Here is a 26947-nt window from a genome sequence, read left to right as displayed (position 1 = left end):
CTGCAGAAAGCAGCCATGGTCCAGAGCTCCCTCGGGTCTCCAGAAGCTCTGCTCTGTCCTCATTCACCTGCTCTTTGGCCCAAAGATGCCGTGGGTGGCCTCAGGCTGCTTCTCTGGGCCACAGAAAACACAGGCCTGTGAGGCCCACTGGGCAACCTGAGCAGCTGGCGAAGAGGCACCCTGGGAGGGGGCCTCCCCTGGGACAGCCCTGGGCATTAACAGGGCCAGAGGACAGAAGGATTTGACTCTAGCAAAGCAGCTGGGCAAAGCGGGTCCGCTGTGCTGTGGTGAGGATGGCCTCTGGACAGAGCCACAGGGTCTGGGCCTGGGGTGGCTCGGGGCCCTCCAACTCACGACTGCTCCTTTATTCCTTCCCCCACAGTAGCCCTGCCTCCAGAGAAGACAGACGGACTGGCCAGCGGAGATGAGAAGAGGATGGAGAAGTCAGGTGAACCCTGCCCGGGCTCCAAGAAACAGCTGAAATTTGAAGTAAGTTTCCTTTCCTGGTGCTGAGCCCTGGGCAGAAGGGTTTTCTCTGCCCGGTGCTGCTTTTTGATGGGGGGGATGCTGAGGCCTCTCCAGATGTGACGGCCCCTCTCCTCCCCCATGAACAACCGTTCCTCTTGCCACATCGGGCTGCCCCAGCTCGGCACAGGCCCTGGGGACTCCCTGCAGCCCTCCCCTCTCAGCTCAGGCCCCTGGCCTCTCACCGTGGGGTGGTGGCCAGAGGCGGTGGCCGCTGGTCTGGGGGAAGGACAGGAGGGTGGGCAGGGGAGACGGCACTCTGGCCCAGGTGCTGCCGTGACTGCCTGCACTTCCTCTCTGGGCCTCCGTTTCCTCGTGGCTGAAGGAGATCTTTGCTACCGGCTCCCTCCCAAGGCTGTCCAGGGGGTCACGATGGGGCTCTCAGGTCAGGCAGGTGACCAGAGGCCTTGGGCAGGTCCCTCACTCTGGGACTCCAGGCTCCTCTGTCCACGGGATTCTCCAGGCAAGAATACTGGAGTGGGTTGCTAAACCCTCTTGCAGGGGATCTTCCTGACTCAGGGATTGAACCTGCATTTCTTGCATCTCCTGCCATTGGTAGGTGGGTTCTTTACCACTAGCACCACGTGGGAAGCCCAGGTGGGACTGAGATGGTCAACAGCAAAAGAGACATGCCCGCCCAGAGCCCACAGTCTGTCTGTCTGCCTCTGTAGATGGTATATTAAGCTCCTCGTGCCAAGCACAGGTCCAGGTGCTGAGTGGGAGACCCAGGCTGCCTGCAGGGAGCTTACCGGCCTATCCCCACCCTCCTTTCACCCTCCCTCCTTCCTGCTCTGTCTCCCCTACAAGATCACTAGGGCAGAGCCCTGGGCTCCACAGGTGGGGGTTCAGTTCCCACCTCTGCCACTGCCTCATTCACCTGCCCTGTAAAATGGCGATCGTCATTTTTTCCAGGGGTCGCCATCCTCTGGGATCTAATGCTAGATGATCTGAGGTGGGGCTGATGTAATAAGAATAGAAATAAAGTACATAATAAATGTAATGCATTTGAATCATCCTGAAACCATTCCCTACCCCCTGGTCCGTGGAAAATTTTCTTCCATGCAACTATTCCCTGGTGCCAAAAAGGTTGGTGACTGCTGACAATATCTATCTGCTGGGATGTCGGAAACATGATGAGTTCAGGCATCTCAGGTGCTTAAAAGGGTGTCCAGTGCAGAATAAGTACTTTCCTTCTTCCTTCCAAGCAATGGGGATTGACACCCACTGGTTCCAGGGAACCTGGCAGTGTACTGGGCGTGGTTCCTGCCTCACGGAGCACAGTGTGGTCAGGGGGAGAGATGAGTGACCCAGGCCCAATAACAGCATGGTCAGTGTTGTGATGGGGATCTGAGAGTATGGAGAGGGGACAGGGAGGTCCCCTAAGTCAGCCCAGAGGGTGCAGAGTGATGGGCATTTTGGCAATCCCAAACTCTGCACAGTGCCCCGAGGTGGGAGCCAAGGCTGCAGGCAGAAGTTGGGGAGGGCAAGTGTCTGCATTGAGCCTCTGGGCACAGAGGCAGGAGCTGGGGAGAGGTGATGCATGGGGGAGCCTTTGGGATCAGGAGGACACTCCCAGCCGAGGGGAGAGCAGAAGGCCTGGAGGCTTGCCAGTGCTGGCTGGCTGTGTGGGGATAGCAAAGGGGAGAGGATGCAGAAGACGGGGTGAGATGGGTCATCAAGGGCCCTGCGTCCTCCTGACCGCGGAGCCGAGGGGGCAGGCAGTGTCTCGTTGAGGAGCCGGGGTGGCTAACTTCTTCCTGAGCTCTCCACCCTGGGTCTCTGCAGGTCTTCTGGGGGTGCTTGGCAAAGCCAACACCAAGGCCAGGGCAGAGGAAAGGCCCAGACTCGGACATCTTTCCTGGAAGCCCATGTGGGTCTGCTTCCAGATAGGGGCCGGCTGATGCCTATGAGTCACCCATGGTCTCCGAGGAGGACTCACTTGAGAGTCCGGGGCTGGGGGGACAAGAAGACACGTGTGACAGAGGTCACGGGAGGAGGGGGTAGTTACTTGACCCATGTTTCTGAACTTCTGACCCGAGCTGTCTTTGGAGCCAAGTGGAGGGGCTGGGAGAGGGAATCAGGTGTGCGTGTGTGTATGAATGTGTATGCAGATGTGTGTATCGGTGTGTAGACATATGTGTGTGTTCATATGTACATGTGTGTGCACGTGCCCACACGCACACACTTGTGTACATGCATGTGTGCAGGGCAAGTGCTGCAGGACAGTGCTGGAGAGCAGAGCAGGCACTTGGCAGGTATCAGACAGGCGTGTCACAACTGAGGGAAGGCCGACTTTGAACTCAGCGTGGGCCGCCCGAGAATTGCTAGAGGGAGCTGGCTGTGAGCTGCAGAAGCCTGGGGCAGGGCTGCCGTGCTGGGGCTCACTCCCACCAGCCTTGGGAGGCCAGGCACTGCCCCTCTCTGGGGGCACTGAGTCTGTACTCCTGCAGAAGGAAAAGTGGGCCAAGGCAAGACATGGAACTGGATGGTATGGGGGTGTCTTCGCTTGTTTTCATAGGACTTGTGGACCTAAAAGGCTGTTTGTGGATTCTCTTTCCCCAAACGGCCATCCTTTCTGGACCTCTCTGTCTGGGGTTCAGCCAGCCCCTGCATGCGGGTGGCCAGTGACGGAGCTCCCTGATTCTCTGCTCGTGGACCCTGCGGTTGGACACCTCGGGCTGTGGGAGCCACGGTGATGACGTCATTGCTGTATTAGTCATTCCAGCAGACAATAGCAGCTACCACCATTAACTGGGCTTTTCTCTGAGCCAAGCGGCTTACGTATTTGTTTCCCATTCTCTCCAAGCAGACCCTGAGACAGGACTTGGGAGGTGACCCCAGGGAGCAGGGAAGGAGGGGTGCCCGTCACTGGGGGCGGTGGGGGTTGGCTCATGAGCAGGCCGCGGGCAGCGGGGCTCTGCCTGCCAGGGCTCCCCAGAGAGCCACGCTGAAGGTCTCAGATGTGTTCCCCAGCTTGGCCCCTTCCTCGTTCTGGTTCCCGGGGACCTTCAATCCCTGACTCCTCAGACAGGGAAGCTGGACGCTTGAGGTGGGATGTGGGGAGTTCAGTTCAGTTCAGTCGCTCAGTCGTGTCCGACTCTGCGACCCCATGAATCGCAGCATGCCAGGCCTCCCTGTCCATCACCAGCTCCCGGAGTTCACTCAGACTCGCGTCCATCGAGTCCATGATGCCATCCAGCCATCTCATCCTCAGTCGTCCCCTTCTCCTCCTGCCCCCAATCCCTCCCAGCATTGGAGTCTTTTCCAATGAGTCAGCTCTTCGCATGAGGCGGCCACCTTGGCACACAGAGCGAGGTGGGGAGTGGCCCACCACAACTACAGGGGAACGTGGAGGGGCTCAGGGCACATGTTGCGGGGCAGTTAACGCTCGCAGTAACCTTCTGAGGTCTGCACCATCATCTTCCGTAGTCTGCATGAGGGGAAACTAAGGTACGGAGAAGAGAAAGGCCATGTCCAAGGTCACGCCACTGCAGAGGGCCAAGCCCAGGCTGGCACCTGGGGCTGACCCTTCAGCTCTTAACACTCCTCCCATCCTGCCTTCCAGGTTGTGTGGCTGCCCATGACTAAGTTACCCCATGTGTCTTCCAGTAGCTTCTGCCCTTGGCTCCAAGTTCAATCTTCCTGAGGCCACATGCGTCCTCCCAGGGCCCTCCCTTGTGTTTCCTCGGCCTTTGAAGACCCTAGAGTGTCTGGTGCCTGGCAGGCCCTTCTCCCCGGGCCCAAGCTCCCCAGCCCCGCTTGGCCTCTCTCCCAGGCCTGGCGTGTCTTGGTCATCACATTCTCCTTCACACAGGGTCTGGGGTGGGCGGCGGGGAGGCTGGCGGCCCTGTGACCCAGCCTCCGGGTGTCCCAGGGGCCGAGTGACCGGCCACGCGTGCCTGTTGTCTGTTTACATTCAGGAGTTGCAGTGTGACGTGTCTGTGGAGGAAGATAGCCGGCAGGAGTGGACCTTTACCCTGTACGACTTTGACAACAACGGCAAGGTCACCCGAGAGGTGAGTGTACTTGCTGGGCCTCCCGCCAGGCCACACCCCCAGCAAAGGACCCTTTGTTGAGTGCCCACCCCTGTTGCCCCTTCCCCTCTCCTCAGGGCAGGTGAGGAGGGCAGGAGTGAGGCCCCTGGGAGCTTCATGGAAACCAGTGAGAAGGAAGAGGCAACAGAGAGGAAGGGCCACCAGGCTGCTCTGGGCACCGTTTGGCTGGGGAGGGGCAAGAGGCAGGCGCAGGGCCCCAGACCTCCCTAGAGGGGGACCTGGTCCCCAGCAGAGTCTGTCCAGCCTCCTTCTCTCTCTGGTCCTGGAGCTCCAAGATTGCCCCAGGCCACTTCCCACCTCGGCCAGTCTGCCCAGGAGCTGGGGTGGGCTGGGCACCCAGAGGACCCCAGTGCTTCTCTCTACTAATTTGAAAATGAGCAGCCCAGCCCCCAGGGTGCTGCCAGTGGCTCTGTTACAAGCCTCTCCACCCCCACCCCACCTGGCACCTCGCTGCAGGCCTGTGTCTCTCTCTCCCCTTAAACCTCTCCCACATCTCTTTCTTCCCTGGGCTCCTCTCGCCTTCCTCGATACCTGGGTCTGCGGACGGCGCAGCTACGGCGGGCACCTCCTGTGCACTGGGTGTGCTTTGGGGAAACAGCACAGATACAATTCCTGGGCCTGTGAGAGCCATGTAGCTCTCACAGTCCAGTGAGAGAAGCAGAGCCTGAACCCTTGTAGGATCATCGTAAGCTGTGATCTGTTCAGTGACAGGAATAAACGGAGTGGTGTGACTAAGAAGGGCTTCCCAGGTGGCGCTAGTGGTAAAGAACCCGCCTGCCAATGCAGGAGACATAAGAGACACAGGTTCGATCCCTGAGTCAGGAAGATCCTCTGGAGGAGGGCATGGCAACCCACTCCAGTGTTCTTGCCTGGAGAATCCCATGGACAGAGGAGCCTGGCGGGCCACAGTGCGTAGGGTCACAAAGAGTTGGATGAAACTGAAGCGACTTAGCACGTGTGCAGGAATGAGATGGGCTGGAGTGACCAGAGATGCCTCCTGGAGGAGGTGACTTGGGCACTGAGCCCTGCAGGTACCAAAGTGGGGGAGAGCCCCGGGCTGGGGAGAAAGAGAGCACCAGGGTGTTTAAGGACCCAGAGGAGACTGGTGCGATGGCTGCATATCTGGAAAGACAGGGCTGCAGCCAGGAGCCAGCAGGACGTGTCGTGCGGGGCCTTGGAGGCCGCAGCTGGCAACCTGACTTCGATTCAGGTGTTAAGGGAAGCCAGGGGAGGGCTTACTTAGGCTGGCGTGTGATCTCGTCTGAGTTACTACTGATGATTGCTGCCTCTCGTTTGCCTGGGCATTGATATCCTCCTTTCTGCCTCCTTGTTGCCTTTTCAGCCCTGTTTCTCTCTGACATCCACTCCCTCCCCAGGAGGCCCAGGTGTGTGGCCTGTAACAGATCCGCAGAGACCCGAGAGGAGCATGTCTGGCTCCACGCCCGCCTCTCGCCATCACCTGAGGGCCTCAGGTTGCTCCCAGGGAGAATTGAAACTTTGCTATCTTATCTCCCTGTCCCGGTTAAGGGCTTAGTATTTTCTTCTCTGTAAATAGTGCAGGAGAAGCTGCCAGAGGAGAGACCCAGGTGACAAAAACTACCTCTTCCTCAGGCTGTGGTTTAGGGGATGTTAGAACAGATTGGAGGAAGAAGCTGTGAGTGAATTTCAATCATTCAGGATTCTTTGGGTGTCAGTGACAGAACCCCAGTACAAACTACTGTAAGTTTTTTAAAAAAAGAGAGGGGGAGAGAGAGAGGGGACCATATTGGCTCATGTAACTGAGAATTCAGTCCACGGGTACTGACTTCAGGCATGGCTGGATCCAGAGGCTCAGTGTCTTCACGACTAGCTGTTCTTCATGGTTCTTTCCTCTGTGTTCTTCATTATCAACAGTCTCTCCCGTTGCCAAGATAATGACTGATAGTTTCAATCTATACCTCAGCCTGTTTGCAGCTCTCCCAAATTCAGAATGCCACGTGGAGCTCCACAGCTGAATGTGACCGGCTTTGATTGAGTGACATGACTGGTCCAGAACCATTTTAGCCACAAGTTTGTGATGCTTTTAATGGCTGATTCTGAGTACACGTGCTCATTCTGGAGTCAAGGGAAAGTTGACACGCGAATCACATAGAATGAAAAATGGAATGGATTTGGATCACAAAATAAAATCAAGGGTCTGTTATTTGGGGAAGGGAATGAATTTTGAGCAGGCAAAGCCCCCAGAGAGACCTGAGTATTTGGGAAGCAGCAGAGACCCTTCCCAGTTTGGGACCCTGGGGAGATGGGGGATGCTATAGGTGAGACCACCCCCCACCACCCCGCCACACACACACACACACCAAGTGCCCTCCAGCTATCCATGCTGTCTGTGAGGGGTCATTGTTTTTTCAGATTGAGAAGCTCCTGTTCTTCCCTCCATGCCCCCCATCCCCCTCCCAGGCTATTTGGGAATGGAGTCATTATCTTCACAGGAGAATGCATCCCAGGCTTAAAGCCTGGGTAACAGAAATGAATGGAGGTGGCAATTCAAGGGAAGGCCAGACTGGGCTTCTCAGGGGTGTGGTGGCCTTTCACCTCTCCTAACACGTGCGGTGGCTCCTGGTAGCCACCCTCTTCCTTTCTGGTTCAGAAGAGACTGAAGGAGTCTCAGGAGTTGACCATAAAAGGGTTTGCCCCCACCTCGGAGGCCTCACGAAAACTTGCAGGCAGACGCTGCTTTCTCATTCTTCATTCTGCTATCCTTCACCCCCTGCTAACATGAGGAATAGCAAGGATGTGAAGATTTCCAAGGAGGGTGCCCCAGCCCAGTTGCAGGGAGAGCCTTCACTGGTGTCTGTCTCCTGCCAAGCAGCAAGGAGGTTGGCTCCCAGTCCAGGGAGGACCCAGCCTGGTGTTTCCCCCGATTTATTTTTAGCTCTAAAACCACTCCTCAAATCTGGCTATAAATACCACTTCCCTCCACGCGCTTTGGCCGTCAGCATGCTCGTTCCTGTGTGCTGGGGCATTCAGATTCCCACCTCACTGCAACCACAGTCTACAGCTGGCATCTGGGCCAGCTTCCCAACTCAGAAGAAAGTACCTGTTCATCCTTCAGGTGTTCATTTGTACAATAAATAGTCACAGGCACCTACTCCTCTGTGTTGGACTCTGTGTAATCAACAGGGCTGATTTTCCAGCTGGGACTACCAAAGCATACTTGTTCCTGCACCTTGAATCATCTGGGACCCTCGGGGATGGCATCCCAGAGCCCCAGGCCTGGTATGTGATGCTTTAGGCAATGATGTTGATGGACCTCACTTTCCTCATCTGTGAAATAGAGATAATGATGCCGTCTTCATGGGCTTCCTGAGATGATGAGAGGGTGGGCAATTGTGGTGGTGCCGAGCAGCTTAAGGGAAAGAGAAGAAGAAAGAGGGAGTCCCCTGTGGGCCTTGCTAGAATTGCTGGGATGCCCAGTGAGCCAGCAAGTGAGAGGCTGGAGCCCAGGTCTCAAACTGGCAGACCCCAACAACCCCAATCTAGCCCCCAGGTGTTCCAGCCCAGCACAGGTAACAAAAGCAAAAATAGAAGAATTGGACTACATCAAAATTAAACACTTCTGTGCATCAAAGGACACAATCAGCAGAATGAAAGGCAACCTACAGAATAGGGGAAAATATCCGAGAATCAAGTGTCAGAGAAGGAATTAATATCCAGAATATATAAAGACCTCCTACAACGCAACAACAAGCAGCTTGATTAAAAAATGGGCAGAGACTAACTAGACATTTCTCCAAACAAGATATACAAATAGCTGACAAGTGTATGAAAAGATATTCAACATCACTAATCATGAGGGAAATACAAGTCAAAACCTCAATGAGATATTGCCTCACAGTCAGAATGGCTATTATCAAAAGGACAAAAAATAACAAGTGTTGGTGAGAATGTGGAGAAAAGGGAACCCCTGTGCACTGTTGGTGGGATTGTAAATTGGTTCAGCACTATGGAAAATAGTGGAGTTTTCTCAAAAGAATTAAACATAGAATTACCATATAACCCAGAAATTCCACTTTGGGGTATATACCCCAAAGACGTGAAAGCAGATTCTCTAGGAGATACTTGGACATATCCATGTTCATGGCAGCATTATTCACAATAGCCAAAAGGTGGGCACAAACTCCAATGTCCATTGATGCTGCTGCTGCTAAGTTGCTTCAGTCGTGTCCGACTCTGTGTGACCCCATAGACGGCAGCCCACCAGGCTCCCCTGTCCCTGGGATTCTCCAGGCAAGAACACTGGAGGGGGTTGCCATTTCCTTCTCCAATGCATGAAAGTGAAAAGTGAAAGTAAAGTCGCTCAGTTGTGTCCGACCCTCAGTGACCCCATGGGACCACAGCCCACCAGGCTCCTCCATCCATGGGATTCTCCAGGCAAGAGTACTGGAGTGGGGTGCCATTGCCTTCTCCCGTCCATTGATGAATGAATAATGAATGGGTAGGCAAAATGTGACATATGCATACAATAGAATGTTATTCAGCCTTAAAAAGGAAGGAAATTTTGACCCATGCTACAACATGGGTGAACCTCGAGGACATTATTTTAAGTGAAAGAAGCCAATCACAAAAAGACAGATACTCCATGAGTCCACTTATATGAGGCATCTAGAGTAGTCAAATTCAGAGACAGAAGTAAAATGGGGGTTGCCAGGGGCTGGGGGCAGAAGGAAACTGAGTTGGAAAAAAAAAATTAGTTGCCAGTATCGAAGATTCTGAAAATGTAACAGGAGATTCTGGATTTCTGGCTTCCCTGGAATGACCCTCAGCCAGCATTGTCACATGACAAGTAGCTGAGTTGGGTGGCTGCCACCTCCTGTGGGTGGGGATGTACCCAGTTGGTCCCACCACCTCTGGTCATCTATCCCCTACTGCAGAGCCATGGCAGTACTTGCTGTCACCTCTGCCTAAAGGCTTATGGGTGAGGGGGCAACAGGGGGTCCATCTGTATTCATGAAGAGTCTCTTGGCAGAAGAGTCTGTGAGCCTGGCCTATAGAGGGCAAATACCTTTTCTAGAGGTTTCCAACATCATTTAAAGCATGAAGCCTCCCCTCAGACCAAGGACCTTAGGCAGATGTGGGGGGACCTGGTCCCCCCTCCATCCCCCAGCCCAAAGGATTGGAGAGCCCTGTTCAGGTTGAGGGGGTAACTGAGGTCTAGAGAAAAGAGGAGTTTTGGTTAAGTTCTCACAAAAGAGTTTATCTTTAGGGACGCATCCACTTTTTCATTTTTCATTGAGAAGGTGCTCATCAGATCAGAAGCAGATGCTGCTGATGCTCACGCCCACAGTATCTGAGCCCCTCCTCTCAGTTTACCTGTTAAATAGTGCCCAGTGGAAGAGCTTTCTCTGGTCCCTGGGAGATGGCTTAGTGTTGGCAGGACATCGTGGAAATCCGGAGGATGTAGAATCCTTGGGGCAACTCTGTACCCGCGAGGCATGAGCTTTCTGAAGCGACTTCCATTCAGTGCCTCCGTGGGCCCAGGCGCCACTGAGGCCCGCTGCCCACCGCCCTTCCTGTGTGTTCAGGTCATTCTCCCGCCCTCTGCCTCACTCTTGCTTCTGGTCCAGGTGAGCCTCTGACATCCTAGATTTTGCCTGAGGCTGGGCTTTGGGAGAACTGGGGAGGTTTCCGCCTTTCAGGCTGCACTGCCCCTCCGAGTCCTCTGTTTTAAATGCACGTGGTTTTCTGCTTCCTTCCCCATCCAGGACATCACCAGCCTGCTGCACACCATCTACGAGGTGGTCGATTCCTCAGTCAACCACTCCCCGACGTCGAGCAAGACGCTGCGGGTCAAGCTCACGGTGGCCCCCGATGGGAGCCAGAACAAGAAGGGCATCGTCCTCAATCACCCCGGTGAGGGCTGGCAGGCCATGCTGGCCACGGGGTCGGTCCACTCCAGGCTCTCAGGGAGGCTCAGGGACCACATGGGAGGAGTGTGGGGGTAGGGCTGGGTAGCCTAGGGCTTTTCCTGTGAGTTGCTCTGTGGACAAGTGGGGTTTGAGCAGGTTCTTGAAGGACCAGGGTTTGGATAGGGAAGGAGTTCTAGAGATGGAAGGCCCGGGGTGAGCAAAGCGCTGGAGGTGGGCCTGGGCATGGGGAGAGTGGGCGAGTGCGCCAAGCCTCGAAGGTAGCTAATAGGTCTGGGAGGAGGTGAGTCTGGGGAAGGAGTTAAGCCAGGCACATGGCTGCAAGACCCCTCTATTTAGTCCTGGCTCGGAGAACCCTCCCCACAGAGCCATTGTGAAGCTGGGCCAGTTTTTAAGGACTGTGTGCTAGGCAGCCTGGGAAGGGCCGGGAGGTGGGTGGGTACAGGAGCGAGCTGCTCACCCATTTGTTTTTTGGATGGGACTCAGACCTGCAGAGTGCCAGGCCCAGAGCTGAGACCAAGCCGGCCGAGGAGCTGCGAAGCTGGGAGAAGAAGCAGCGGGCCCTCCTCAGGTAAGGCGGTTCCAAGCACGGGTTCAGCACCAGCTGTGTACCAGCTTCTAAGGGATTTCAAGCAGGAGGCTGCAGTCTGCAGCCTCCTGAGGCAGGAAGTGGTGGTGAGGGTAGGGGTGTGTGACTTAAGAGGACAGGTTCACAAATCAAGCTCAGTTTTCCAAAATACCTAAATGTAGGTCTGCATTGCTTCATCCAAAATGCTGTGGGCCAGATTTGTTTTGGAATTTGGCATTTGTTGAGTTTTAGAAAGGTGCTCCCACTGTATTTCTGTTTGAGGTCTGAGCAGCAACCCAGGATTTAGCACAGAAATATTTCTGCAGGGACATGTATAAATATTCACGCTAAGTGAGATAAAGACTATAGCCACCTTCACATCTGTTTAGAGCAAGTTTGGCTGCCAAACGAGTTATGGAAAATCTTTGTTTTGGGGCGTTTTGGATTTCAGAAATGTGGATAAAGGATTGTAAGACTGCAATTAGCTTTCACCTGTTGTTTTTCTTTAACTGCAAGGAAGGAAGGGAGGGAGGGATGAAAACAGAGAGACTGAGTAAAGTAATGTGTTGAGTTAAACAGTGATATAATGTAATAGTAACATGGGAGGCATGAAGATGTATCAGTATCTACTGTGTATGTGGAAAGGAAATGACTGGGATTTGAGAAGTAGTAGCACAGGGGGAAGAGAGAAGGTGGGGTCCAAGCAGGGATGCAGCATGGTGTGAGGAGAGGGCTAGGAATCAGGGGTGCCTAGGCTGGCTACAGATGTGGGAGGCTGTCCTAAGGGGAGCAGGGAGGAGGCAAGCTAGCATGGGCAGATCACAGAGACCCTTGAAGGGGAGGGGCAGGGAGCCCAGAATCCTGCAGTGGGGAAAACATCACCCCCACCACACACCCCCACCACACACCCCCACACCCCCCCCCACACACATACACCCCTTACACACACATACTGGGAAGGCCCATGCTGGATTTTGGGCAGGTGATGGAGTTTGCTGACCTCGACTGCAGTGGTTTGGGGGCTTCTGTTCTCCCCACCCCCTGGGGAGCCAGGTGGACATTGGGGACACACGGTTAGAAGCCTAGCTCTGGACCATCTTTTTTATCAGTTACTTTCTCCTTTGCTTTGGCCCAGGGAGGCCAGGAGGGGAGCAAAAGGAGGGCCAGAGTACTGAAGTGGTCACTCCCTCCCCCGCTCCCAAGACCCAGACCGAAATTAACAGAGGGTCCAGAAATGCTTGTCTGGTGACTTCCCAGGAGCTTTGTGGGACCTCTCCCATTGTGAGGCCAGGGCCCACCCTCTCGCTTGCCTTCTCCGAAAGGTTCCAGGGTGACAGCCATCTGGAGCAGTCCGGCTGCTACCACCATTGCGTGGATGAGAACATTGAGAGGAGAAACCACTACTTAGATCTCGCCGGGATAGAAAACTACACATCCCAGTTTGGGCCTGGTAAGGGAGCACTTTTACTTGAGCGGGTGGCCAGGGGAGGGCGTGGCCGGGCGGGCAGGTGGGCGGGGCGAAGGTGTTCACTGGCTCCCCGGGCTGGGCGGAGGCGTAGCTTTTACTAGAGTGATTCTAGTCTTCTTCGAGGAGACGATCTTGAAACTTTTGAAAGATTAAAGTAATACATGTACGAAGTTGAACAAAATCAAATATTATCCAAGGGTTTCTAATTCAGTGAAAGCAGTTCAGCGCTGTATCCTGACCCGCCCCCCACCCAGTTCCCCTCTCTTCCAGTGAGGACCCCGGGCTTGGTTAAGCAAAACACCGCTCTGTCTTTATGAGCCCTTGACATCTTGGCTCTTGCTATGATAAATGAAGACGCAGCCCACTTAATTTCACTCCCCTCGGCGCCCTTCTCCCCCTCCTCCTGTGTTTAATTCCTCTCTGGGTTACCTCTGTAAGTAAAGGAACATGCTCATAGATTTTCTTCGAGCCCCGGTGGCCTTAGACAGTTAACAGTGTCTCTGTCTCCTCTCTTTTCAAACTCTCAGAAAGAGAATTAATTATTTTTAAAGACCTAACAAAGAAACAGTTTTTTCCCCACTTAGCAGATGGCAAATTTCCATCTGAGAAAACTCTCCTCCAAGACAGGGAGGAGCCGGCAGTGGGTGGGGAAGAGGAGCTCTGATAAGGAACAGCTGCCTCTCTCCATATGGGAGAACCGGGGGTGCGGGTGATTTCTGGGGCACCCTGCGACACCAGCACACAGTAGGTGCTCACTAAACGTCTGTTGCGTTGACTCCTAGGCTCCCCGTCAGTGGCCCAGAAGTCAGAACTGCCCCCTCGCGCCTCCAACCCTACTCGATCTCGCTCCCACGAGCCGGAAGCCATCCACGTCCCACACCGCAAGCCCCCAGGCGCGGACCCAGGCTCCTTCCACTTTCTTGACGCCCCCTTCGCCAAGGCCTCGGAGGTCCAGCAGCGGCTCCGGGGCGGCACCCAGGACGGGAGCAAGCACTTTGTGAGGTCCCCCAAGGCCCAGGGCAAGAGCGTGGGTGTGGGCCACATGGCCAGAGGGGCGCGAAGCAAGCCCCCCGGGGGACCTGCGGTCCCTGCGGTGGCCCCGTCGGCCCACCTGGCCGCCAGCCCGGCCCTCCTTCCCACCCTGGCGCCCCTCGGGCACCGGAAGCACAAGCACCGCGCCAAGGAGAGCCAGCAAGGGTGCCGGGGCCTGCAGGCGCCGCTGGCCGTGGGTGGCACCGTCGTGGGGCGGGACCACCTGAGGGAGCTGCCCGCCGTGGTGGTGTACGAGAGCCAGGCCGGCCAGGCGGTCCAGAGACACGAACATCACCACCACCACGAACACCACCACCATTACCATCACTTCTACCAGACATAGAGACATAGAGCCCCGCCCCCTGCCCCGCCCCCACCATATGAAGGACCCCCTCCCCCAGCCCCCCAAGGCATTATTATTCTATTAATTATTGTTATTATGACGATTATTGTTTATTAATAATTATTGTTACTCCACTAATATTCAGCTAGCCTCCATGTAGAAGATATATGGAAACACAGAACTAAACTTTTATTTATATGTTGTGGGGACTGCATAACTTACCCAAGAAGTGACTGTGGGTTTGGAAGTGGCCTGCAGTGGCAGAGGCTCCCTGGGGCTCCGGAGCTGCCAGTGTCCACGCTGGGCCATCCCACACTCTTCCCTTCCCCCACCTCCCCCCCGCAGCCCCACCCCCATCCCCGGAGCCCTCGGCCAGAGCCCTGCCCTACTCCAGGAGAACACCCTTCCCTGGCCGGGCTTCCAGAGACCCTCGAAATCTCCGAGAAGATAAACAGCTGCTACCTCTTAGTATGATTCTGATTTTATTTTGCCCTTAACTGATTGTAATGTGCTACAAGGGATTTCAGCGGAGTGCGTGACCTTCCCGGCTGTTGTGTTTTGATGTCCCAACCTAGAAACCTTAGCTGTCCTTTCTGGAGTTAATCTTTCACACCTTTCCAGTGGGATCACGCCCCCTGCCCCAAATCAGCCCCATCTTTCCTGCCTTGTGCAACGTGAAAACACATTTCTCCTTTTTCTCTCCTCCTTTCTTCTTTAGAAAGATACACACACATATTTAAAGACTGCCCCTGAAACCAGCCTTCTCACTTTGGGAACTTCTCACTTTGGAAACGTCTGGAGAGGGAACTAACCACATAAACAAGTGTGGTTTTCCAAGATCAGGCAATTGTGTGTTGTTGGTTGTGAACGAAGATGTGGAAACCTCATGTCCTGCCATCGGCAAATATATACATACCTACGTGATTCTCTAACAGAGCTTCCTGTATCTGTAGATAGATGCCATCTGTCTGTTTCTATGTATCTTTCTATAAATATACACTCTCAGGTATCTTTTCTGGTGTGCAGAAATTGGTGCTTTGCTTCTCAAAACACATCCAAAGTCCAGAAGTGACCCTGTGTCTGCCTCCCTGTGGGGCTGCTGTTCATTAAATGCCACTTGCCTCTCACCAGGGGGGCCTTTCTCAAGATTTAGGATCTGATAGGTTTTGGAGAGGACTGTGGGATTATGGAAGTGTGGAGGGAAATGGGAACAGTGGCCAGAGTTGGGACCCTGGAGCAGTGTCCTCTGTAGAAGAGAATTTTGATTGAGACCTGGGGAGGCCAGGAAAAGGACCCCTGTCAACTAGTCAGGGACCTTGTGAAAACCGGTGACACACACATTCTAATTGGATAATGGAGTGAGCTTAATCTGAAGGAGGGCGCAGCAACCCACTCCAGTATTCTTGTCTGGAGAATCTCACGGACAGAGGAGCCTGGCAGGCTATAGTCTATAGGGTCGCAGAGTCAGACACGAATGAAGCAACTGAGCATGAGTGCGTGAGCTTAATAAAGGGAATATCTACATAGTGGGGGCAAGCCTCTTAAAAGAGTAAAAGGCCCCGTGCCGGCACTCTGGGTGCCACTCCTACCCCTGCAGTGGAGGGGTGGGGGTGGGGGGGTCATCGTCAGCAGACGGAGGGCTGGGGGCACCCGAGGGAGCCATGGCCTTTTCTGGAAGGGTGCAGCCAGCCTCTGGGGACCCTCCAGGGAAACGACTTCTGGACCTTTCTCTCCTGCCTCCTGTGTCCTGCTGAGGCCTCCTTGGCTGAAGCCACCAGGAACCAGAGAGCAAGGGAGTTACTGATGGGGGTCACACAGGCATTCTTCCAGGAAAGAGGAGAGTGGAGGGTGAATCTGGAGGGACACAGGAAGAAAAAGTGGCTCCAGCTGCCTGCCTTTCTGCTACTTGGTCTCCCAGCAGGGACCCCCTTTTCCAGAGACTTTGGTGTTGTTGGTTTACTGGGGTTGGTAAGGAGTAATTTTTGAAGATAATGTGTGGAGTTGTTGTCACCGTATTAATTTTATTACTTACTGGCATACCTGGAACTGGATTAGTATAGTTAATCCTTGTGACAACCGTGGGTTTTGAGGTGGCCAGGAGAAGCTCAGGGAGTAAGTACAACAGGCTCAGAGAGGTTGAGTAACTCTCTTGAGAACACACAGCAAGTGGCAGAGGTGGGATTCTAGTCTTTCTCAGGACCCCTTTACCAGTGGATCTGGGCTTCTCGAGTTTGGGGCTGTGGGCTGCTCTCAGGAATGTAACCAAACCAGGGAAGGCAGGGAGGGAGCTGGCTTTGAGATGACAGGCTATGAATGCAGCTGAGACTCCCTGGTTCTTCTTGCTCCCTTTCTGGTTGTATGCTTCCACTGACATGCTTTGCCATGGTGTGAGTGCTGTTGGTATCCCTGGTGGAAAAGGATTTTCCACTAGGACTAGCCCAGGGAAGGACTCTGATTGGCTGGGTTTGGATCTGGTACCCATCCCTGGACCAATCACTGTGGCCCCCCGGAGTCATATGTCTAACCTGCGGAGAGGGGGTGGGGTCTGTGCCAGAAGAAGGAAGAAGAGGGATACTGAGCAGACAGTGGGTCACGCCCCAGGCCCAGAACTGCTGCAGCCATGGGAATGTGCCAGGCACTTGGTCCACGCAGGGAGCCTCTCTGTGGCCTGGTGGCTCTAGAGTGTTTCCTCAGCCTCTGAGAGGAGGTCTGTGCCACCTCCCCCAGCCCCACACCTGTCAGGGTTCTAGTATTTCTTGGTACCTGGAATTTACCTAACTTAAAAAAAAAAAAACAGCAGTAATGTACACATATAGAATATTCAAACAGTTTACAACAGTGCACACGAAGAAGCACACAGCCCTCTGACTTCCCTGATCCCAGCTTCCTGGTGCCTTTTGAGTGTGATGCGGTGGTGTGAGCACAGATGTTGGTGCCCGGCTGCCTGGGTTCAAATCCTGACTCCCTCCCTTAGTAGTTATGTGTGTTTCTCAAGCCTCAGCTTCCCATGTATGAAGGGGGAATCATAAGAGACCTAACCCACAGATTTGTTGTGAGAATTCATCGATTTAAAACAGCTCCTGGCCCACAGGAACACTATGAAAGTGTCACTGACAGTTTTTATAAAAATAAATACATTTAAATGAGATATCTCCCCATTTAAATTCTGTTATTTTTTAAAGACTATTTTTTCAGAGCCGTTTTAGATTTACAACAGAATTGAGAGGAAGGTTCTGAGACTTGCTTTCTCTGCTTATGTATCGCCTTCCCCATTGTCAACATCACTCAACACATGGTACTTTTTTTTTTTTATCACAGATGAACATATATTGACACATCATAATCCACAGTTTACGTTGGGGCTCACTCTTGGTGTTGTGCATTCAATGGGTTTGAACAAACACATAATGATGTGTGAGGGTCCCAGGTGGTGCTAGTGGTAAAGAACTTGCCTGTCAATGCCGGAGACTAAGAGATGCATGTTCGATCCCGGGGTCAGGAAGATCCCCTGGAGGAGTGCATGGCAACAATTCCAGTTTCCTGCCTAGAGAGTCCCATGGACAGAGGAGCCTGATGGGCTACAGTCCGAAGGGTCGCACAGAGTTGGACACGACTGAAGCAACTTAGCACGCACGCACACACATAATGATGTGTTTCCATCACTATAATGTCATACAGAGTATTTTCACTACCCTTAAAATGCTCCATGCCCTGCTTATTCATCTCTCCCCTACCTGCCCAACTTGCTATTTTAAAAAATATTTCTAACAAACTTTGAAACAGAAAACTGAGTAACAGTAACTGTGAGGCTCACTACCCAGATTTTATAAATACTGACATTTTGCAATATTTATTTCAGATCTGTTTTCAAGAAAGAAAACACTGCAGTTACCACTTAATCCTCTTCCCACCACACCCTTTTATTTTTACCCAAGCAGTAGCATAGTATTCATACTTAGGCCCTTTTCCTCTCTGACCTAATGTATTTGGAGAGCTCCCTGTGTCCATCACAGAGCTCTGCCCGCTCCTCTCCAACAGCTGCTCAAGCCCTCTCTTGCTCTGAGGCACTGTCATCCCCGCCGAGGCTTGCCCTTCCCCTCCTGCAGACAGGTGGGTCTCCTCCTAGGCCAAGGCATATCCTTGTGCCTGGCTTGTCTGGTGCCCACCAGCTGGAACCCTGGCACCTGGAGTGCCAATGCTGATCTGCTGAGTTCAAGAGCCTGTGCGATTTGATGTTGATCGATTGTGAACGAGCTCTAAAAGAAGTGGTACCCAGTCATCGGCAACTAAAGGAAGAAGAGAAAGGGGCGAAAGAGAGGGAAGGAGAGAAGGGAAGGAAGGAATGAAAGGATGAACGCGCGGTCAACCTGCTTCTTGGTGAGGTTGTGAGCGTTTTCCTGCAGGCTAGTGGGGGTGAGTTTTGTCCTGCAGGCAAATCTGATACCCACTGCAGAGGAACTGTTCTAGCTCCCCAGGCCCTGAGCTTGAGGGCCGGACCTTCCCTGGGATCTAGGGACCCGACTTAAGGGTCTGCCGGCCGCCTGTACGCATGTGCAAAACTCCAGGTGCTTGGTCACTAAGATGCCTGGTTCTGCTCATCTGTCCCTGACACCAGGGATGTCTGGCTCAGGCAGCCAACTAAACTGAGGCTCTAGTCACCCAGGAAGCACAGGGGGTCGGGGAGGAGGAGGGAAGGGGGTGGGCAGGGGGTGGAGGGGCCCGTGCACTTCATATCCAGCAGTGCCAATTACAGTTTCTGGCAAAGGAAACAGCCAGGAGCAGTTGCTTTGACTCTCCCCCACCCCCACTCCCATCCCACCTTTTCCTCAGCGTTCAGATGTCAAATCATTACAGGGCCAGAGGGAAGGCAACCTTGGAGGTCGCAGGAGGAGGGGAAGGCTGCCTGCACTAATAACCGGCTTCTGTGAGGCCTGTCAGCGCTCTTGGGAATGAAAGGGGACCCCTGAGCTGTGCTCTGTGCCAGCGGGCTGTGGCACCCCACCCCCACCGCCCTCACCTCCTCTCGGAAGACAGGAATCCACCAGCACATTCTAGGGGCTGCAGGCCCCAAGGGCCCCAAGGCAGCCTTGCCCCTTGGCCCAGTGCCCACCCTCCCAGCTCCTGCCTTTGCTCCTCCAGGCATAGGACCAGCCCCAATATCACCCCTTCTCCCCATGTGTACGTGGCTGTGTTTTGCAGAACCAATACAGGTGGTTCAGACAAATGCTTTATTGACTCCTAAAAGCTGTGTATTAGCTTCCCAGCAGGCTCAGACAGTAAAGAATCTGCTTGCAGGTTTGATCGCTGGGTCAGGAAGATCCCCTGGAGAAGGGAATGGCAGCCTACTCCAGTATTCTTGCCTAGAGAATTCTATGGACAGAGCATCCTGGCAGGCTACAGTCCTTGGGGTCACAAAGAGTTGGACACGACTGAGCGACTAACACACACAAGCAAGTATTCCATTATTGCATTATATTATTTCAAAAGCTGTGTATTGACTCTCAAAGGCTGTATACGGGCACCCTTCTCCAACCACTGAAGCTGTATCACTTCTTACCATCATGTCCCTTGTTTGGGGTTCTGATCTTATTCTTGGCCCTGTCACCTTCTTGCGAAGCAGCAGACCTTTGAACTTGACCCCTCTCCTGTGGGGCTCATGCCCTTGAATGATTCTGATTAATGTATGTCCCTGCCAAGGGCTTTGTGCACCCCCACTTTGCTTTAGTGTGAGAAGAGGGAATGGGAGTAAGGTCCATCTCCTAGTAGCAGAAGGTGACCTCAGAGGTGGAGGAAATGGCCGAGGCCTGCCTAGACTCCCCATCTACCCCCTGACTGCCCCAGAGCTTTCCTCTCCCTTCCATTTTCTCTCCATAAAGTAGGAGCATTGTGGTGCGTCCAGTTCACATGCCTGGTGGAGACAAGAGGGTCTCTACCTCAATGGAGACCCTCCAGACTTTGGCCTAGACCAGCCTGTGGGGGAGGGGGCTGGGAACAGGCAGGGATGGAATGCTCACAACCAGAAATTCTCATCCTATGAGTCCTTCAGAATCACCTGGGGAGATTTTGAAATTCCGGTGCCCGGGCCCCACCTCTGATGGTGTAGATTCCTTGGCCTGGGTACCCAGGTGTTCCAAGTTCTTGGGCAGACAGGCTGAGGACCCGGGTGACCTCCTTTGAGAGCCATACCTAACTTTACGGGCCATAAGAATCTCCCAGGGAGCATGTTAAATGCAGAGACTCAGGCCCACCCCCCGAGACTGTGATTCCACGGGCCTGGGGCTGGGCGCGGGGATCGGCGCTTTTAACAAGCACCCACCCCGGGACATGACATGGCAGCTGGGCCTTCAGACTACAGTGTGAGGAGCCCAGGGCCTTGGCACAAGCAGGGTGGAACTCCGGCGGCCCAGCCTTAAGAAGTGTGTGCCCTGAGGTGTAAGGGAGACAGAGAGAATGCCCCACACACCTGCCCCACCCAGAACCTCCAAAAAGCCTCATGATGTTGGAGCACGTGGTCATGACTATGCCAGAGGACACAGATGGAAAATTTAATAACTCTCCCGTAGGTGTCAGTTGAGCTTCTTTCCTATCTGCTTTGCCACTCAGGCTTTCAATAACCTACCACGTTCCTCCTCATAAAACTTCAGGCACCAAAGAACCGGATTTGGTGGGAGTCAAGGCGTGTGCTCTGACTAGGGTGTGTCCACAGTAACCCCCGGTGTGGGGATCCCGTGTTCCCCTTCCTCCCTTGGCTCTTTAGGGATATCCCCGTGGGCCCTTCTCAGTCTTCCTGCTGTGCTTTGCGGCCCTGGTTCCCTGGAGAGGCACTTGTGCAGGTGGTCAAAGCCAGCCTTGGGGAAGGGGAGGCTCCAGGTGGCCACCTAGCTGGGCTGCTTTGCCATGCTGCAGACCGGGGCTTGGTTCCCAAGCCTACAGGCTCCCTATCGTACCTCTAACAGGCCTGCTTTGGCTTGGAGGGTGGAGCTGAGGAGGTGACTGGGTTTAGTAGCCAGACCACAGAACATAGGCTTGGGGCCTTGGCTCAGATGGGCAGGACAACCCAGGGTGGAGGGTATGAATATTGGAGTCAGGCAGACGGGAACTGAGTCCTGGACCTGCTACTTCCCAGCTGTGCCACCTTGGACAAGAGGCGCAGCCTCTCTGTGCCTCAGCTTCCTCCTCTGTGAAAGGGAAAGTGTTTGTTGCTTAGCCATGTCCAACTCTGCAAACCCATGGGCTGTATAGCCCACCAGGCTCCTCTGTTGATGGGATTTTCCAGGCAAGAATACTGGAGTGAGTAGCCATTCCCTCCTCCAGGGGATCTTCCTGACCCGGAGATTGAACCCAGGTCTCCAGCATTGCAGGCAGATTCTTTACTGACTGAGCCACCAGGGAAGCCCTTCATTCTCTGCAACACGGGGCTAATCAGAGTACCCAGCTCCCTGGGCTGTGGTGAGAATCAGATTAAACGATCTGATGGGCCTGAAGCATTCAGCTCACTGTTGGGCGCAGAGCAGGCCCTCAGGAAATGGCAGCTACTGTTCTGAGAATCTGACCCCGTAGGGCTTGTGGGGAAGGAGGTGCAGTCCTGACTGATGACAGGTGCCCCACTCCCACCCCAGCTGCAGAGCCCCTGGGGGTCAGTGGTGGCAGTGTGCCACCTCCCACCTGCCTAGTTAATTTTCTCTTCTACCTTCAGTGAATTCACTCCATTCCCTCCAGATCCAACCTGCAGTGTGAACTTGGGCAAGCCCAGCCCACTGTGGGTCAGCAATCCCAAATGTGCATGAGATTGCCCATATAGCTCTGATAAACTGGGCCTGGGGGTGGCAGCTCTGCCCTCTCAAAAGGATGGGGCAGTGGTTGGGACTGGCAGCCTGAAAGTCATGCCCAGCAGCTCCTTGCCCCTGGTGAGAAGCAAGGGAGCCCCAAGAACAGTCCTTGGCTGCCCTGCATCTGGGTCTCTCCTTGTCCCTCCAGGAATCTGGTCCAACCCCTGGGACCAGGCCCAGAGCCCTAGGATTACAAGGAAGCTAAATGGCCATATCAATCAGTTATGGAGCACTCACTGTATGCTCAACCTACGTCTGCTGACGTCCTTAGAAAAGCCTTGTGTGGAAACCAAGGAGGAAACCAAGTTAAATTTCAGCCAAGTGACTTGGCAGGGTCACGGTTAGTGTGTGGCAGGGTTAAACATAGCGTATACCTGTCCATGGGGACAAGCTGTTTGTTATTCACCCCTCCCTTGCCAGGAGCCTGTGGGCATGGACAAAAATTAGCAAAGACTAGTCCTCCCACTCCTCTGCCCTCAGCCCAGACAAGTCCAGGGAAATGTGAGTGAAGGGAAGGTCTGGGAGGTGGGGCTGCTGGCGTGGCCCGAGCTCTCAGCTGCAACAAGATGGTACCCATGCTTTCTGGGTGCCTCGCCATCCCTTCATTCATAGCACTGATCACGTTTGTAATTGCAGCTGAGCCTAGTTATTTGCGGCATTTTACTCTCAGTAAAGTCATCACAAATACTGATTTAGCCAATACTGAACCACTGATCTTGGGGAAATATCGGGTTAGGTTCCTGCGAGCCTCTGATCACAACATTTCCATCAGCTCTGTTTTGTATGTGTTTCTGTTTAAAGACACCAGGTTTGTTCTACCATGTTGATTTGTTACCACTGAGCTCAGGGCCCAGAGCCACCATAACCCGTGCCTGAATGAAGCTTGTCTAGCACATGTATTTTCTTTTTAAGATTTTTTTGATGTGGATTTTTTTTAAAGCCTTTACCGAATTTGTGACACCATTGCTTCTATTGTTTACGTTTTGGCTGCAAGGCATGTGAGATCTTAGCTCCCCGACTAGAGATCGAACCCACACCCCCTGTACTGGAAGGTGAAGTCTTAACCACTGGACCACCTGGGAAGTCTGTAGCACACATGTTTTCTCCATAAGGCACATCACAACCTTCTTGCTCATTGGACCACTAGTCAGCCCTTCAGCCATCGCTAACACTAAGCACAAAAATGCAAAGAGTGCAATGCTGAACAGGCCATGGAAAGAACACGTTTATAATATGAGAGCTGAAACAGAAAGGCCTAGTGTTGCCTTGTTTGATGTCAGCTGACAACACGCACATCTAATGGCTCAGATTTTTCACTGCTCTGTGCAAGAGCACGGATGACCATGAAAGCGCCGTGGGTATTGATTTTGAGGTTCTGAATAAATTTTAGTGAGCAGGCGAATTCATGAAGAATCTGTGAATAATCAGGATCGACTGTAGAAGCTTGTTTGTGCCTCTGATTATTTGGTTAACATCTGTTTCCACTAAAGCATTATCTTGTTCACCAAAGATTATTTTGTAATCCCAAAGGCCCAGCAAAGATAGGTGCTTGTTAAATATCTACCGAGCGCCTGAACCATAGCACGTTCCTGGCCTGCCCACCCGGCCCCAAGCCAGACCTTGCATGTGGCCTGCTCTTGGCACTCAACACGTCTCTGTAGTTTGGATTCATAAAGACAATCAGGCAGGGGATACCCACTCACAGGGTCCTGCTCAGGCTCCTTGACATGCTGATTCTGCCTCCAGGAAGGGGTAGCAGCCTCTGGACAGACTGAAACCCAGGGATGTGCAGGGGATGTTCTGGGTGGTGGGGAGCAGAGAGGCAGCACCACTGGCAGCTTGGCCTATGGGCTCCCAGCACAGACCAGGGGCCGGAGTCCTGGGTGACTTTGAGTGGGTCAGTCCCCTGGCCAGATCCTCTTCTGATGGGGCGGGTGCTTGGCCATCTTAACAGAGGTCACCCAGTTCCATTTCCTCTGGCTCTGTTCTCAAAAAGCAGCATCAGATTGTGATTTGTTCAGAAATTCCTCGCCAGAATACCAGAATATTCTAATGTGGTCCACGTGACCTCTTTCCCCTTCCTCCTCCCTCTCACCTTCCTTCTTTCATTGTGGAGAAAGAATCTATCATTGATCCATTTATACTCTCAAACACTCACTGGTCAACCGCTATATGTCAGGAACCAAGCTCAGCAGGAAATAAATCAGGCATCCCTGCCTCCCTTCAGAGAGCTTTCAGTCTGGTAAGGAGAAAGCTGTCACACCAAACAATCACATTGTTATTAACTGGGATAACTTCTGGGGAGGCAGGTGAGAGAATAACAGAGGGGATCTGACTGAGAATGGGGCTTGGAGAGGAAGACCTCTGCAGGAAGCCGCGTTAGGTGGGGACCTCAAGGAGGAGGAGGAATGAATCAGGTGAAAGTTAGAGGAAATAGCTCGAGCAAAGGGCCTGAGGTGAGGGAGAGGGCAGGCCATTGGAGCTGTCTGAGAAGCTGAGCACAGACAGCAGACAGGGAGGGGACTGCAGAAGGAACCGAAACAGTAGCCTAGAGAGGAAGCGCTTGTCAGAGGAGACAAGGGCCGGTTGGATGCAAGTGGCTTATGACACTATCACCCATGAAAGTGCTAGGGATCCATTTCTTTGTCTATACCCGGGCTCAGCAACACCTTCCCTGATGCGGAACAACATCTTAAATGTGAGAAGGAACAGAAGTAAAGTTGGAAAGAACAAGAGGGCACAAAGACAGAGAGAGACAGAGGTCTCACTTTCCTCTTTCTGATAATTGCTGAATTGGCGCTCATGAAGGCAGAAAAGGAATGGCTGACTTATGTCCCTCTGCCAGGAGAGGGGAAAGAAGGGAGGCATGATATTGACTTAAACGTGGGGGATTTAAAAGGCCCCTATGTTCCCACTTTGTGCTTTGCTGCTAACAGACAGCCTGGGACCTTTGAAGTCGGCCTGGCCCAGTGGGGAGTGGGCTTCTGTGGAGACTAGATGCTAACAGGGGCGGGGGAAGGGGACCAGGGGGCGGCCGAAACTCTATTAGGCATGCTCTAGCAAAAAGAAAGGCAAATCCAATGATAATGTACATCTGTTTCAGGGAATTTATAAGCTTTGAACATTTTTTATGGGCAGATAAGTGGGTCCTTTTCTTACCATAACTTAGAACTTCAAAGCTGGGTGTGTGGATAATGCAAATTGCTGAAATATGAGATTTTCCCTACAAAGAGGTTTCCAAAAAAGACGAGGAAGAGAGAAAAAGAGACAGAGAGAGAGAGAACGAAGGCTAATTGATGCCACAGTCTTTTATGTAGATGGCAAAAACGGGACAAAAATTGATTTTTATGAAATAAGAAATTGATGGGAGAGATAGGGAGAGGGGGAGGAGGCCACAAGGCAGGTAAGGGGGCTGAGATGGGATCAGGCAGGTTGGCCTAGGCTCTGGGTCAGACTTGGGGACACGACCCCTCCCTCTAGGAGCCCTCATTCTTAAGGGGGAAGATGAGACAAATGGATACAAGGGCACTTCAGAGCCATCCAAAGCGGTTTCAGCCCAGGGCCTTCCTGATCCTTCCAAAGTCCAAGGGGGCTCAGGACATAGTAGAGACTGGTGGCCTGGAAATCAGGGAAGGCTTCCTGGAAGAGAGTGACTCAGTGGGGCCCTAAACCTAACCCTTCTGGGGAGAGGGGGAGTGAGATTCTAGATGGCAAAACAGCTGAATCAGGACATCCCTGAATCATGCCTCTGCTGCTCAGCCCCCACCACACTCAGCCCTCGGCGCCTTTTTTGTCTCCCTAGCCTCCACCCCTAGCAGCTAGCCTGTGGGTTTTTTGAAGGCAAGGGCAAAACAATTAATGCTTGTTGAGTGAACGCAATCAGTGAATGAATGGCATTCAGAGTCAACCAGCTCCCTCATTTCAGTATTTCACATCTATGGTGGAAGATTTAGACTGGAAGGGAAGAAGGGGGTGTGCTTTGGTCCTTATAGTTGACCCCAATATCCTTTCTGTCTCTTGGTGATTAGTCTAAGCCAGTCTTTTTTTTTTTTATTTTTTAATACACTTTGGTTTTAATATGGACAACATAACCAAAAAAATTTTGAGCTTGTAAGGTTGTTCTGTAAGCATTATACCTTTGGGCTCTTTTTATTTTCTTGCTTCATCTTCTTTTCTTCTCCCTCTACTACCCCATCCCCATTCCTCCTCTTCCTCTTTCCCCCTCCTCCATCTTTTTCAACAAGTTCACACAAGTAGGAGGTCTTCTCTATTAACTGTATTGGTCTCAGCAAGTCTTGGTAAAGCCATTATTCCCTTTGCCAGTGATTGGTTCAGGAGAGGTCACATGACCCTATTCTGGCCAATGAGACCTGAAGACAACTCTGTTGAGGGGCTGTAACATATCTGGGTGGTAGCCATCTTGCCACCAGCTTGAGGATCGCAGAGCAGACATGGGGAAGAACCCGGGCCCTAGAGGATATCACTGAACTACCACTTGTAGGGTACCCAGTGGCTACTTATCATCTGTACCCTGGTTGTTTGGCTTTTCTCAGGAGAAGATCTTGAGATGAAGATTTGAGGGCAAGCTGTTTATTTTGAGGCAATCTGGAAAGTGCTGGAGGGGAGTGAGGAGGGAGACGGAAGGGGAGATAACTAGAGCTTGATTCTGCTGGGAACCCAAGTTGAATGCCCCTCAGAGTTACTCACCCACAGAACCAGGAAGCCTGGGCATTTATCACCCATTCCTTCAGTCATTAGTCGAGGGCTGCTCCCACCACAGGCAGGACAAGCTCCAGTGGCCAGGCAGAACTTTCCATAACGTGTCGCAAGCGCTAGGAGTTGGGAAGTGCACTAGCAGGCAGAAAGGCTTCATCTGGGCACTGAGGGCCACACACTGGCATCGTCCATTCCTTGGGTCTTCTGTTGCTGACAGCATCTGAATCTATGCCAGGTGATCATGGAGAAAACCTCAGAGGAAAAGGTGACAGGTCTGAACGTTTTCCTAGGAATGCATGAACAACTCTTCAAGGACAGCTATTTGGGCAGTGTCATTATGACCATGATAATTTTAAAGAGTCAGAGGGGAGGTTGGCCCAGGTCTTCTCCAGGAAGCTGGGCATCCACCTTTACCTGACATCCAGCCAGCATCTTAGGGGACTTCAGCACTCATCTGGATCGGATCTCTAAATTTTGTAAACCAACCCCCTCCCAGAAACAAGCT

At 53.0% G+C, this 26947-nt stretch overlaps 1 protein-coding gene across 1 annotated transcript in view; it reads left to right on the top strand.

Moving 5' to 3' along the window:
- Nucleotides 1-13947, top strand: part of NKD1 (NKD inhibitor of WNT signaling pathway 1) — a 92651-nt gene extending 78704 nt beyond the window's left edge. The window contains exons 5-10 of the mRNA XM_040253460.1: nt 383-489; nt 4446-4541; nt 10325-10472; nt 10973-11057; nt 12377-12504; nt 13305-13947. Of these exons, the coding sequence (XP_040109394.1) occupies nt 383-489; nt 4446-4541; nt 10325-10472; nt 10973-11057; nt 12377-12504; nt 13305-13897 (1157 nt within the window). The 3' untranslated portion in view covers nt 13898-13947. The remainder of the gene's footprint in view (nt 1-382; nt 490-4445; nt 4542-10324; nt 10473-10972; nt 11058-12376; nt 12505-13304) is intronic.
- The last annotated feature ends 13000 nt before the right edge of the window (nt 13948-26947 follow it).

Source organism: Oryx dammah, unplaced genomic scaffold, assembly GCF_014754425.2.
Source record: "Oryx dammah isolate SB20612 unplaced genomic scaffold, SCBI_Odam_1.1 HiC_scaffold_13, whole genome shotgun sequence".
NCBI classification, from domain to species: Eukaryota; Metazoa; Chordata; class Mammalia; order Artiodactyla; family Bovidae; genus Oryx; species Oryx dammah.
Note: the sequence above shows the minus strand (reverse complement) of the source record. Positions and strands in the feature narration are given on the sequence as shown.